The sequence below is a fragment of the Myxine glutinosa genome, chromosome 5 (assembly GCF_964187855.1).
Source record: "Myxine glutinosa chromosome 5, kmMyxGlut1.1, whole genome shotgun sequence".
Classification (NCBI taxonomy): Eukaryota; Metazoa; Chordata; class Myxini; order Myxiniformes; family Myxinidae; genus Myxine; species Myxine glutinosa.
The window spans coordinates 53,686,573-53,699,861 of record NC_136265.1 but is presented as its reverse complement, the minus strand read 5'-3'; the positions used below and the strand labels follow the sequence as shown (position 1 = coordinate 53,699,861).

At 48.0% G+C, this 13,289-nt stretch overlaps 2 protein-coding genes across 3 annotated transcripts in view; one reads left to right on the top strand and one right to left on the bottom strand.

Annotated features, from left to right (window-relative positions):
• The window catches only part of LOC137427521 (protein BTG3), a 22,229-nt gene extending 15,117 nt beyond the window's left edge, over positions 1-7,112 (top strand). For both annotated transcript variants that reach the window (XM_078778071.1, XM_068117071.2), the window contains exons 3-4: positions 445-694; positions 6,776-7,112. In XM_078778071.1, coding sequence (XP_078634197.1) covers positions 445-694; positions 6,776-6,952 — 427 coding nt within the window. In that variant the 3' untranslated portion in view covers positions 6,953-7,112. The remainder of the gene's footprint in view (positions 1-444; positions 695-6,775) is intronic.
• An 87-nt stretch (positions 7,113-7,199) lies between these two features.
• MINPP1 (multiple inositol-polyphosphate phosphatase 1) lies at positions 7,200-11,272 on the bottom strand. Its single transcript, XM_068117069.2, has 4 exons — positions 10,359-11,272; positions 9,348-9,445; positions 8,407-8,540; positions 7,200-8,290 (listed from the first exon to the last, which is right to left on the bottom strand). Exons 1-4 carry the CDS (start codon positions 11,110-11,112, stop codon positions 7,897-7,899), a joined length of 1,380 nt encoding a protein of 459 aa, XP_067973170.1. The 5' UTR covers positions 11,113-11,272; the 3' UTR covers positions 7,200-7,896.
• Between the last annotated feature and the right edge of the window lie 2,017 nt (positions 11,273-13,289).

Here is a 13,289-nt window from a genome sequence, read left to right as displayed (position 1 = left end):
CAAATTTTACATGCAAATCAGTGCTATTTTAACTATCAACTCAAAAATGTGTATGCTTAGCTCAATATATTTGATTGTAATACTAAAAGCAACTTGTTTTGGATACCTAAGGCATATTATTTGTTGATAATTGACTAATAGGAATATGTTACATCATTTTGAATGATATTACCAATATACGCAAATACCGGAGAATACCGAAACAGTAAATTGCAAAATAAATAGACTAAGCTACTCTTCTGGAAAGGCTATCACATATTAATTCACTTATATGGACCCAAGCAATAATGTAGTACCACTAGAGTTTTGCCCCCCAATATGGTACCGATATCTGGTCTGGCCCATGGACTAACAGCCACGTGCTGCATATGAATGGAGAGGAACTTTCCAATGAGTGTTCACTCCATTACATTCCTCATTTTGCTCCGTGTGGTTGTCTGACAGGTACAGCGAGGGAAGCTACGCGTTCACGGTCGTGCGCTTCGACACAATGGTCGACCGCGAAGAAGCAGCCCGGCGCACGGAGCGAGCCACCTGTTACGCGGCCGGAGAGGTCTCGCCCTCAAAAGTCAGTAGCTCTCCTTCTTCCAGCTCGGATGAGAACGGCGAGAGGATGGATTCTCCAAGTCCGCGGGGGCGGTCGAGATGCAGGTGGAACCGCTCGTCACCCGCTCCAGCTATGGCTACGTTCCAGGTGAGCTTCCGGGAGTTGTTTCTACTGCCGTAACATCCTGCAGCATACTGTGGTTCGACAACGGCGGTCACAAAGACGTGCCGGAGAAATTCCACCAACTAGCGGAATTCTGCTGCTGTTTTGCATCTTGATCGTTCGGCGTCAGAGGACGCAATTCTCAAGGAAAAGGAGTGTGGATGACGGTGGGGAAAATGGGGGAGGTACAAGGAAGTACAAAAATACAACGTATATTAATATGTGGGTAAAGGAGTAAGAATGGGGCAGCATAGGAAATTTGGCGGCAAGATAAAAACATCCATGGTGGATATACGGTAATTTGAGGGTCCATTGGTCTTGGAATCAATGAGTGAATGATGTAGCGCGACATACCTGAACGTAAATGCAGTTGAAATCTCAATTATTTATACACAGTTATGGTTGCCCTTTGCAGCTAAAGATAGCCATTCACCTGGCATGTGTGAACACCTGTGCTGTGGGGAATATTCTTAGTCAAAAAACTAAGAAGAACGTTACCCACCGCGTTTAATTCTAAAGGGTAATTCTAATGTGTTTTGTTCGTTTGTAGGCTTTGCTTATTTTATATTAAAAATGCCCTTTAAAATTACCCTTTGGAACCCATTATAATTACCCATTAGAATTAAACACGGGGTGAGGGGGAGGGGGGTAAGTTCTTTATTTTTGACGGATGAAAGGAAGCCAAATATTGAATCGGTTTCACTTCTTATATCATTAAGGTTTCACTTCTTCTTAATGATATAACCATGAATAATTCTGTCAAACAAAGACTTAAAACACAAGGGTTATATCATTGCCGATCGATGTGAATACACAAGGGTTATATCATTGCCGATCGATGTGAATACACAAGGGTTAATGATATAACCCTTGTGTATTCTTTCATAAAATAATTATAAGTTGAAATAACATCATGTTATGTTATTCATATTTAAATAATTACATGTATTAAATTTCATATTTAAATAATTCATATTTAAATAGTCATGTACATGTACAGTATTTCAACTTATAAAACTTCATCATAAGGCAAGATAAAAAAAATGAGTTGGTGATCGTCCCCGCCCGACCCTACGAAACACACCCGACCCGAAACTTTTTTTATTTTTTATTTTGAAAAAAATCATTCAAAAACGATCTTTTCAGTCAAATTTGGCGCCGTCTGCACCGCATGCTGCGCAGTGCGTGCTGCGCAGTGCATGCTGCGCAGTGCATGCTGCGCAGAGCGTCGCAAGTGCCTCAGGCGTCAGGCAACTTCACCCATTTTACGTTAGCCATTCATGGCGGCTATTGTGTGAGCTTTTTCCCGCTGAAATCTGTATCGATTCGTGCTAGAATCGGCTTGAAATGCCTATTGTGATCGCATCAATAGCCCGTGAGGGCTCTTCCAAGACGGTGAAGGACTGGTTTGCGTGCAATATCGAGTTGGATGTTACAATCTCGGACTTCTATGCAGAGTTCTCAGACGGCAAGTATGATGGGGATAGGGAGCCATTGCCTGACGATACACGCGGTACTTTTGTCAAAGTATTCGCCGGCCCCAGTAAAACCGACATGACGAAGGTTTCACCAGCTTGCAAAGTTTCTGATGTGACAAAGACTCTTGGCTCATTTCTCAAATTTGTGTTGGCTGCAGACACGGCCACGGATCACAGGATGGAACCCGATAGTCGACCAACTGTTTTTAGTGTCCTCATGAATGCTGCCCGTGATGATGCTTTTTGTACTTGCCTGCCACCTGCCATCTTAAATTTCATGGTGCCAAGGGCATGGTGTTTATCTGTTTTTCCGATGTCATGGTGGATATACATGTACAGGTGTCTTGCCCTTTCACTACCAAGCTCAGCTAGGACATTCAACATCATCCAAAATCACACAAACACTGTGTTTCATAGAGATTTGGGCAATGTCTGTAAATCTGTGAGATGAATGAAGAAATTAAATCATTTTGAGGAGAAAGGAGTCTTTATTTCATATTTTTCCATGTCAACAAAACTCAATGGAAAGTAGGAAAAAAAAAATAAAATAAAAAATAAAAACCTCCCTCCCTACCCGAACTTTTGAGAAAAAAGGACGATCACCAACTCATTTTTTTTATCTTGCCTAAGACTTTAAACAAACAAACAAAAAAAATACCTATTTTGGGGGGCAACCCCCACCTCCCCCAATCCCATATACCTCCTCAGACCCCAATTTTTCTAATGCCTTCAACAAACATTGGTACATCACAGGTGATGAAGGTTGTGGTGAAGTTTCATCGGAATTGTGTGTGTAGTTTCTGAGAAGAAAGCAAATACCCATTTTTGGGGGGGCAACCCCCCTGTACACCCATAAAGGGGCAGATTTTTTTTTTTTAATGCCGTGAACAAACTTTGGTACAGCACGGGTGGTGAAGGTTGTGGTCAAGTTCCATCGGAATTGTATGTGTAGATTCAGAGAAGAAGGAAAATACCTATTTTGGGGGGTGAAACCCATACCCACTTTGACCCCCCGTAGACCACCTTAGACTTTTATTTTCTTCGTGCCGTGAACAAACTTCGGTACATCACTGGTGATGAACGTTGTGGTCACGTTTCATCGAAATCGTGTGTGTAGTTTCAGAGGAAAAAGCAAATTCCTATTTTGGGGGAGAGGGTCAAACCTGGATCCACCTTGACCCCCCCCCTTAAACCCCGATTTTTTTTTTTTAATGCCATGAACAAACTTTAGTCACAACACAACAAAAGTAATTTGTGCCAAGTTTGGTCACAACCCCTTCAGCGGTTTCGGAGAAGAAGTTGCAAGTGTTTACGGACGGACTAACAGACGATGCGCCATCGCATAAGCTTCCCTGAACTTCGTTCCAGGTGAGATAAAAATTTAAAATATTAGCAACTACTAGAGTAATGCGACAGTCACCAATATGCCTCTGCCTACTCCCTGCCCATGACAATGGGTAGATACCCTCGTTCACTGTACTAAAAATAAATAAGTTTGGGTTTAAATCCCTTCAGCTATTTTCAAGTATCACATTTTTACCACAGGACAGGTTTCACATCGATCGGTGAAGCGGTTTCGGAGAAGGGATTTTCAAAAAAAATCGGCTTTCAAGCTAATATGGCTGCCGAACCATGTGACATATGACATCAACAATGTACACTCTGCATATGTATAGGTAGGGGATCACGTTTGTGAAGTTTCTTGTTGATCGGACAAGGTTCGTTTTTCTATCCAAGATGGCTGCCAAACCACGTGACCTACGTCATAATTTTCAAACTATATGCAGCAATGGTGTTTGATATTTGTAAAATTTCACATCTATACGGTAAGAGGTTTCAGATATAATTATTTAATATTTTCCTTCAATCCAATATGGCTGCCAAACCATGTGACCTATGATGTCATAAATTTAATACTCATATTTCAATAAAAATGGGTCATAGATCATGTGCATGCAATTTCAGATTTTTAGGATAGGGAATTCAATTAAAACATTTTTGGCTGGTATACCACTTCACCGATGATGTTATCAGTATCATGCTTTTGTTCCCCATTGGGAGTACGTACTTGACAATGTGCCAAGTTTCAAATTTTGCCATTCAGCGGTTTCTGAGAAATCTTTTTTTATTTGACATATGTGGGAAAATGACATGCCCAGACCAGGAATCGAACCCCGGGTCCTCTGGTGAACCTTTGCAATTTTCCCACATATGTCAATTAATTAGTTATAATCCTGTTCATTTATTTTATATATATTTTTAATTATTTGCGTTTAATCCAAGATGGCTGCCACACCACGTCACCTATGGCGTCCCAATTATCGTAACTCCTACCCTGAACGTTTCATCTTAATCGGGCATGTGGTTGCTGAGAAAAACGAGGTTTAGGACAGACGGACAATCTGAAAACGTAATGCTTCCGGCCAACTTCGGGGGCAGAGGCATAAAAAAAAAAAATACAGGGCAATTCACCGATTATGTGAGATGTCAATTGGAAAGACATTAAGCCAGAAGACCCTTCTGTCAACACTGTTCATTGGTTGCCATTTAACCCACGGTTTATCTCGCAAAGATTTGATGAGCAGCGTTAAACAGCTGCGGTACCTCCATGATCTGCCTGCCACCTACGGTCGAAGGGTAGGCCTGGCCTCCCAGTTTCTGACATATTTGGACCAATGACATTTCCTGGTTAACACACACGCCACACACACCAACGTGCGAGTAGTCGTGGCCGACGAAGGAATGCTCGTCCTGCAATACCTCTAACCAACAACAGGCATTTCAAGGCCATTTTTCCTGCAAGAGCGGGGGTTAGCCTTGCGCTCCCCATGACAATCTTCTCCATTTTGCCCTATTTTCTGCATCTCTCCTTGTTAACCCACTTGCCCGCATTTCTTCTTCCACCATCTTTAGCCAAGTCTTTCTCGGTCTTCCCCGTCCTCTACTTCCTTCTACATTCATTTCCATCACTCTTCTCAACCAGTCACTTTCATCCTTCCTCAACACATGACCAAACCATCTCAAACTGTTCCTCTTCACAGCATCAATCACAGGCAATATTCCCATCATCTTTCACAATTCATAATTTGTCTTCCTCTCTCTCAATGATACTCCGCACATCCACCGAACCATTCACATTTCCACCCTTCGTTGCTGCTCTACGTTCATTACCCATGTCTCGCTCCCATAAATCATAACACTTCTCACACATGCAGCATACACCTTTCCCTTCAGCTTCAACGACACTCCCCTCCTCATCAGCATGCCACTCAGTTCCCGAAACTTCTTCCATGCACATCTCACTCCAGCAACCGTTGCCGAGTCTGATCCACCTTCTCCATTCAGCATGTCTCCTAGGTAACAAAATGTTTTCACACCTTCCAGCTTCATGCCATCTCCAAGATCCAACTCAACATTTCCTCCATCTGCAGCTCCCTCTGTGCACACCTTACACTTGAATGTAGCTGCCACACTGGTTAATGACCCTCTCAAACCACTACAATTTTGATGAACCCACTCAGCGCACATTGTACATTGAATGGAATTCACTCCGACACCCTTCCTGCACACAGCACAGGGCCACTTTCCCGTTCTTTCCACCTCACCACATGCTTTACCACTTGCTATCACCTTCGTTTTTCCGATATTCACCTTCAGACCTTTTGTCTCAATACATTCCTTCCACTTGTTCATCTTTTCCTTCAGTCCATCCACACTTTCTGTAATTAACACCAGATCATCTGCATACAACAACTCCCATGGTAAACCCTCCTTTACGTTCCAAGCCAGCACCTCCATCACAGCTACAAATAGTAGTGGACTTAGTACCGACCCCTGATGCACTCCCACCTTCACCTCAAACTCACCACTGTTCCCGTCCTTCGTCCTTCCAGCTGTGCACGCTCTTTTGTACATTGCCATCACCACTCTGATCAACCATTCCTCCACTCCTAACTTCCTCAATGCCCATGTCACTACTTCACGTGGAACCCTATCGAATGCTTTCTCCAGATCAACAAACCCAAGAAACAACTTCTTCCTCTTCTCCATGTACTTCTCCTGCAACTGCCTCACAATAAAAAGCGCGTCTGTCGTTCCTCTTCCTGGCATAAATCCAAACTACATACCTCTAACCTCTAACCTGCAATACCTCTAACCAAACCAGATAAATTGTTGTTACCTTGCTTTGTTACATGAGCGTTTAAGCATCAAGGATGCATCGTGATGTCTGGAAGGACACATTCAATCTGATAGGTTCCACAGGCTGATTGAGGTAAATAAATACGTAGTTGTACCTTTCGTTACCGCACGCACGCGAAAGAAAGGTGAGGTTTCACAGGTGGTTCACTTCTGTCTGCCAGTTTATGATGGAGGAACTACCGCCTTCTTATTAATTTATTGGCAAGCGGTAGTCTATTGGCAATTTATTGGTGGCCAGGTTCAAATCGCATGTTTTTGTCTTTTGTCTCTGTAATCAATGTAGAACTACACCATCTAATCTGTCCTGCATGCAATTTATGTACAAACTCCATGAGCCTTCTGTTATTGAAAGAATAAAAGAATGTTAACATGTGTACTTCATTTCCAGCCCGCCAGGGTCCTCTACCGGCCTATATCCCTGTGGCCGAGCTTCAGCCAATACCAAGCGGCCATCATCGCTGCTCCGCCACTCCACCGCTTTGTGCCGGTCGTACATCTCAAGAACAAAGAGAACGTGGGAAAATGGAAAAGGCCGCGTGTCCTCGAAGCCCCTGGAGTATCGTAGCTGGGCCGTACCCATTGAGGTGGTCACGTGACAGACCTCTTCTTCGTCTTTATTTTGAGAATCTTGTCGTTTCAGCACAAAAACGACATCTGAGTTGGAGTGAGCATCCAACAAGCACTACCATTTTTTTTGAATCGAGGTTTGCGGTAGTTATCTGGTTAAAAAGTTTGCATTTTAGTTTTGGTTCAAGTTAATAATTTGTTTAAAAAAAAAAGATTACATTTTAACTAATGATGAGTCAAACAGCTGTGTACAAAGTTTTATAGTTGTGCAATTAGCACGAACGACGGATTAAATTATCGGTAATGCTTTCACCGTAAACTTTACTGTGCATAGTATTCATAAAAAGAGTATTTATTTATTTTCGACACAAGGCAGAGGCTTCTAGAAGAATGTGGCGGGTTAAAAAAAAAAAAAAAAAAGCAACAACTTCACAGTGGGGCACCCGCAAGGGAATGAGGGGAGGAAACAGGAAGTTGAAAGTAAGAGGGTGATGTGCAGTGGGGCAAATGAGACAGGGAGTGCCGAGGGCGCAGAGGATATTATAAGAATGAGGAAAAAAAAAAAAAAAAAAGCCCACCGACCCGTGGGGGAAGCGACATCTATAGGCCTCGTGCTTCGGACTCATTGCGGCGAATTCCTGTAACGTTTTCAAAGTTACTTTGTGCAAAGTTTGTTTGTTTGATTAAACAAGTTTGATACTCTTTGGTTTCTGGAATATATATATAATTTTTTTTTTGACACGATGGGGGAAAGAATTTTTTTTTTTTTTCTTACAAAAACAAAAACATTTCCCTACAAATTGACCTTTTTCAAAGAAATATTTCACAAGGAAGGAACATCCCAACACGAGGAATTAGATTAGAAGGGGTTAAAATGACCTGAAGGAAGTAAACGTGGATAACCGTTGGTACACGAGGTACTGGTACTGGTCGGTACTCGTACTAGAGTTCAAGCTTGGAGGTATTTTCGACATCACCGTTCTCACATACGGCGTGGAACGTTTCCTCCAGCAAAGTCGTGGCGTGGTGCGCGCTAACCGTGGCGTACGGGCAGGCCGTGGCGTCGTGGCACGGAGGAAATGGGATCGGCTTCTCGTTCAGCAGGAGCTGCAGCCTGTGCTGGGGATGCGACCCGCCGCAGCCGTACAGGACGAGCAGCAAGTTGGCGGAATACGGACAGAAAGAGCTGGTCCTGAAAAGTCGGCGGCGCCGAGACGTGAAGTTCGCCGCCATCAGGTCAGACTGAGACCGGAATAGGCCCAGGAGAGACAGTAGCGGGATGAGGGTCTCCGCATGTCCAAAGTACAACACTGCAGATGCACTCCTTGGCTGTTCCCTGCATTCCACAGAATACGGAAAGCTGGTTACGGACAAACAGACAGACAGACAGGGGTGAAAACAACCTCTGTCCACCTGGTGGCGTAATAATGCAAGGGCTTTTTCCATACTGACCGCTTGCTCTCCTGAATGGCGGAATCAAAATGTGAAAAGATCGCCTGAAGCAGCGAACAGCTACTGCGGGCAGAGCGCGGGTAGCTTGGGCCTTGCAACCAATAGTGCTTCAAATCCCCAAGGTACTCCATCACCTGCACACACGACAAAAGGTTCATTTGAGAATCGACCAATGGGCTGCTTTATCGGCGGCTCCCAACAAGGTTCGTCGGTAACCTAACGATTTTGTCTCTACCAACGAGAAAGTTCTGAACTAGTTTCAACGACAAGAAAACTCCGCGGTTTCTATCCGCAGAGTCCGAACTGCGATGGCAGGGCCTGGCGAGGGCACAAAACGGGGTCACTTTTAGCTCAAGAAGCACTCCCATTGGTCAAGCCCCAACAACGATCAAGGTAGAGAAGCGATCCCATTGGTCAAGCTCCAATCATAGTCTTCTTTCGTACGCAGCACAAGGCCGAGGGGTGGCATCATTGGCCGATGCAGTGCCCCCTGGAGGTTACGGCAGGTGGTGCTCGTCGATGTCCGCCAACTAATGCCGGCAGACGGGATGCCCAAAATGAAAAAGCCCATCCGAGTCCGCTTTGTATTCAGACTTCTTCTTCTCTACGCTAAACATGATGAAAACAGCGACATTAAAATACAAAATTAATCAACGACTTTAGGCGATTTTTGACCTTTTGACCTCAAAATCAATATGGTTCGGTGACCCAATATACAAACCCTGCTCAAATTTCAAGTCAATCTGATGAAAATTGTCAATTTATGCAACCTTGACCTTTTGAAAAAAACTATTCCTTTGTCTTTTCCGTGTTCTCAATATGAAGCTTTGTTGAGAATTCGATGACAAATCTCAAATGGTAAAAAAAACAAGTTACGGCCCGGACAGACAAACCAGAAGTGATTGTAAAACCAAGTATCGCCCGCGCTACCAATCTCAAACCTCAAAGCCTTCGTTGTTGAAAAGGTCACACCACGGTGATTTGGTGCCGTTCTCCGAGAGTTCCAGCGCGCATAGCTGGTATGCCGCTTCCAACAGCTCTGCAAAAAGAGCACGAAGATGTTCCCACAGTGGGCATTTTGTTGGCACAGTCCATGGTACTAGTGGTGCAGCGGGGGGGATGGGTGGTGGGGGTGGAGTAGGGGGGAGGGGTGGTGGTGATGATGGGGTGGGGGAGGTTGGGTAGTGGTGGTGATGGGGGGGGCGGGGGGGGTGGGGTTGGGTGGTGGTGATGGGGTTGGGTGGTGGTGATGGGGGTGGGGGAGGTTGGGTGGTGGTGATGGGGTTGGGTGGTGGTGATGGGGTTGGGTGGTGGTGAGGGGGTTGGATGGTGGTGATGGGGTGGGGGGGGGGGGGTGGGGTTGGGTGGTGGTGTCGGGTTGGGGGAGGTTGGGTGGTGGTGTTGGGTTGGGGGAGGTTGGGTGGTGGTGATGGGTTGGGGGAGGTTGGGTGGTGGTGATGGGTTGGGGTGGGGAGGTTGGGTGGTGGTGATGGGGTTGGGTGGTGATGGGGTTGGGTGGTGATGGGGTTGGGTGGTGATGGGGTTGGGTGGTGATGGGGTTGGGTGGTGATGGGGTTGGGTGGTGATGGGGTTGGGTGGTGATGGGGTTGGGTGGTGATGGGGTTGGGTGGTGGTGATGGGGTGGGGGAGGTTGGGTGGTGGTGATGGGGTGGGGGGGGTTGGATGGTGGTGATGGGGTGGGGGGGGTTGGATGGTGGTGATGGGTTGGGGGAGGTTGGGTGGTGGTGATGGGGTGGGGGAGGTTGGGTGGTGGTGATGGGGTGTGGGAGGTTGGGTGGTGGTGATGGGGTTGGGTGGTGATGAGGGGGTTGGATGGTGGTGAGGGGGTTGGATGGTGGTGAGGGGGTTGAATGGTGGTGATGGGGTGGGGAGGGGGTTGGGGGATGGTGGTGCTAGAGCAGGCGGGGGATGCGGGAATAACATGGAAGAACCTGTTTTGAGGAGTTCTTCGGGGATCCCGCTCTTGTTCGCGGCGAATCGTAGAGCGTTTCGAACGTGCTCCCCACGGGAGAACGAGTTCCACTCGACCCTCCTCCGCTCGACCTCTGCCTGCACCCTGGGGCAGCGGTCAAAGAATCGCATCAGATCGTCGTCGATGTGCACATGGGGCTGCACCGTGGAGTCTCCCCGCTGCAGGGAGCGAGCTGCAGCCGCCGCGCTGTGGACGCACCGGGACTTGGAGCTGCTCACGATGCGGGTTTCGGGCCCGACGAGCTCGGGGAAGCGGCGGGAGAACCGGGTAACCAGGTCGACCGCATCCCGTGCTCCATGCTCGCTCAGCTCTCCCGCCCTTCCGGGATCGAAGTTAAGACGCCGGGAAGCGAGACCTTGGGCCAGGGGGCCGTCGCCGCCCGTCGACATGATCTGCCGAAACTCCTGCATGCGGAGCATCCTCTTGACGGTGGGAAAGCGCCTGCCGTGCCGCAGCAACCCGACCAGCTGCAGCGGAACGCACCCTGGAGGTCCGAGGTACTGCAGCACCGAACCTCGCTCAGAGTCCTCGTACCTGGACTTGGTGCCGAAATGACCGCGTCCGTCCGCCATGTCCGACTCCAGCACAGAACTCACGCCCGTTCGAGCTAAAACTAAAAGCAACAGGACGAGCAGGAAGAAGACGCACGGACTTCTGAACATCTGAACACCATGACGAGCAAATGTCCAACGAACGTCGCTCAAGTGTTTCATCGTCCCATACAATGGACCCCGTCGTCTGATCGCTTTGCTTTGTAAACTCTGATGACGTTTCGTACATTCTCTATACAGTGGCTATGCGTGGGTAAATGTCGTCACACAACGGCGAAACTGGTTTGGCTGCATTAAAAAGTGACAATACACCGCCCAGTGTGGTTCGACAACGCAAGCTGCATTCGCATCTCTTTCAGCAAACACAATAAGGTGCAACATCGACAATATAGGAATATATACATAATATTGTAAAACACACCATGTTAGTTAGCCAAGCGGTGTGTTCCATCAACAAGCAGCTTGTGGAGAGCTCCCCAAGTCAAGTGGCTTAAGCAGTTCAACCAAACGGTCGATAAGGAACGGATCGCTCGGCAAGCGATCTGAACAAGCAAGCTGCTTGGTGAATGAACAAACCCGCGGGTAAATGTGTGAAAATAACGAATTCGTTTTTCTCGATTGATAAATCAATGTGAATGAAACTGGTCAAAGACACCGAAATTCAACAAGAGGGACACGTCTCCGAGCGGTCCCAATGGTCCCAATGCAGAATGTTGTTGTTCAAAGCAAAAAGGGCATAAACCCATGAATAATTGGGGAAACGTCCCGAAACTCAAACTTGTGTAATTTATCATAAATAAAGTCTGCACCAAGTTTTCGTTCAATATGTTAAAGGATATTGAAAAAAAGTACAGAAAACCTGTCGGACAGACGAACTGTCGGACGGACAAACTGTGGGATGGACGACCTGTCGGACGGACGAACTGTCGGGCGGACGAACTGTCGGACGGACGAACTGTCAGACAGATGAACTGTCGGACGGACAAACTGTGGGATGGACGAACTGTCGGACGGACGAACTGTGGGACGGACGAACTGTGGGATGGACGAACTGTCGGACGGACGAACTGTGGGATGGACGAACTGTCGGACGGACAAACTGTCGGACGGACGAACTGTGGGACGGACGAACTGTGGGATGGACGAACTGTCGGACGGACGAACTGTGGGATGGACGAACTGTCGGACGGACGAACTGTCGGACGGACGAACTGTCGGACGGACGAACTGTCGGACGGACGAACTGTCGGACGGACGAACTGTGGGATGGACTAACTGTGGGACGGACGAACTGTGGGACGGACGAACTGTCGGACGGACGAAATGTCGGACGGACGAACTGTGGGACGGACGAACTGTGTGACGGACGAACTTTGGGACGGACGAACTGTGGGACGGACGAACTGTGGGACGGACGAACTGTCGGACGGACGAACTGTCGGACGGACGAACTGTCGGACGGACAAACTGTGGGATGGACGAACTGTCGGACGGATGAACTGTGGGATGGACGAACTGTCGGACGGACGAACTGTGGGATGGACGAACTGTGGGACGGACGAACTGTGGGACGGACGAACTGTCGGACGGACGAACTGTGGGACGGACGAACTGTCGGACGGACGAACTGTCGGACGGACGAACTGTGGGACGGACGAATTGTGGGGACGGACGAACTGTTGGACGGACGAACTGTCGGATGGACGAACTGTGGGACGGACGAACTGTCGGACGGACAAACTGTGGGACTGACGAACTGTGCGACGGACGAACTGTCGGACGGACGAACTGTCGGACGGACGTACTGTGGGGCGGACGAACTGTCGAACGGACGAACTGTCGGACGGACGAACTGTGGGATGGACGAACTGTCGGACGGACGAACTGTCGGATGGACGAACTGTGGGACGGACGAACTGTGGGACGGACGAACTGTCGGACGGACGAACTGTCGGACGGACGAACTGTGGGACGGACGAACTGTCGGACGGACGAACTGTCGGACGGACGAACTGTCGGACGGACGAACTGTCGGACGGACGTACTGTCGGACGGACGAACTGTGGGACGGACGAACTGTCGGACGGACGAACTGTGGGACGGACGAACTGTCGGACGGACGAACTGTCGGACGGACGAACTGTGGGACGGACGAACTGTGGGACGGACGAACTGTCGGACGGACGAACTGTCGGACGGACGAACTGTCGGATGGACGAAGTGTGGGACGGACGAACTGTCGGACGGACGAACTGTGGGACGGACGAACTGTGGGACGGACGAACTGTCGGACGGACGAACTGTCGGACGGACAAATTGTTGGATGGACGAACTGTCGA

Excerpts from the sequence above, each read along its gene's own strand:
- MINPP1 (XM_068117069.2), bottom strand. The coding sequence starts at position 11,112 with ATGAAACACTTGAGCGACGTTCGTTGGACATTTGCTCGTCATGGTGTT. Across the intron at positions 9,446-10,358 it reads CGAAGAACTCCTCAAAACAG|AGCTGTTGGAAGCGGCATAC; the intron begins GTTCTTCCATGT and ends CTCTTTTTGCAG. Across the intron at positions 8,291-8,406 it reads GCCATTCAGGAGAGCAAGCG|GGAACAGCCAAGGAGTGCAT; the intron begins GTCAGTATGGAA and ends TGTGGAATGCAG.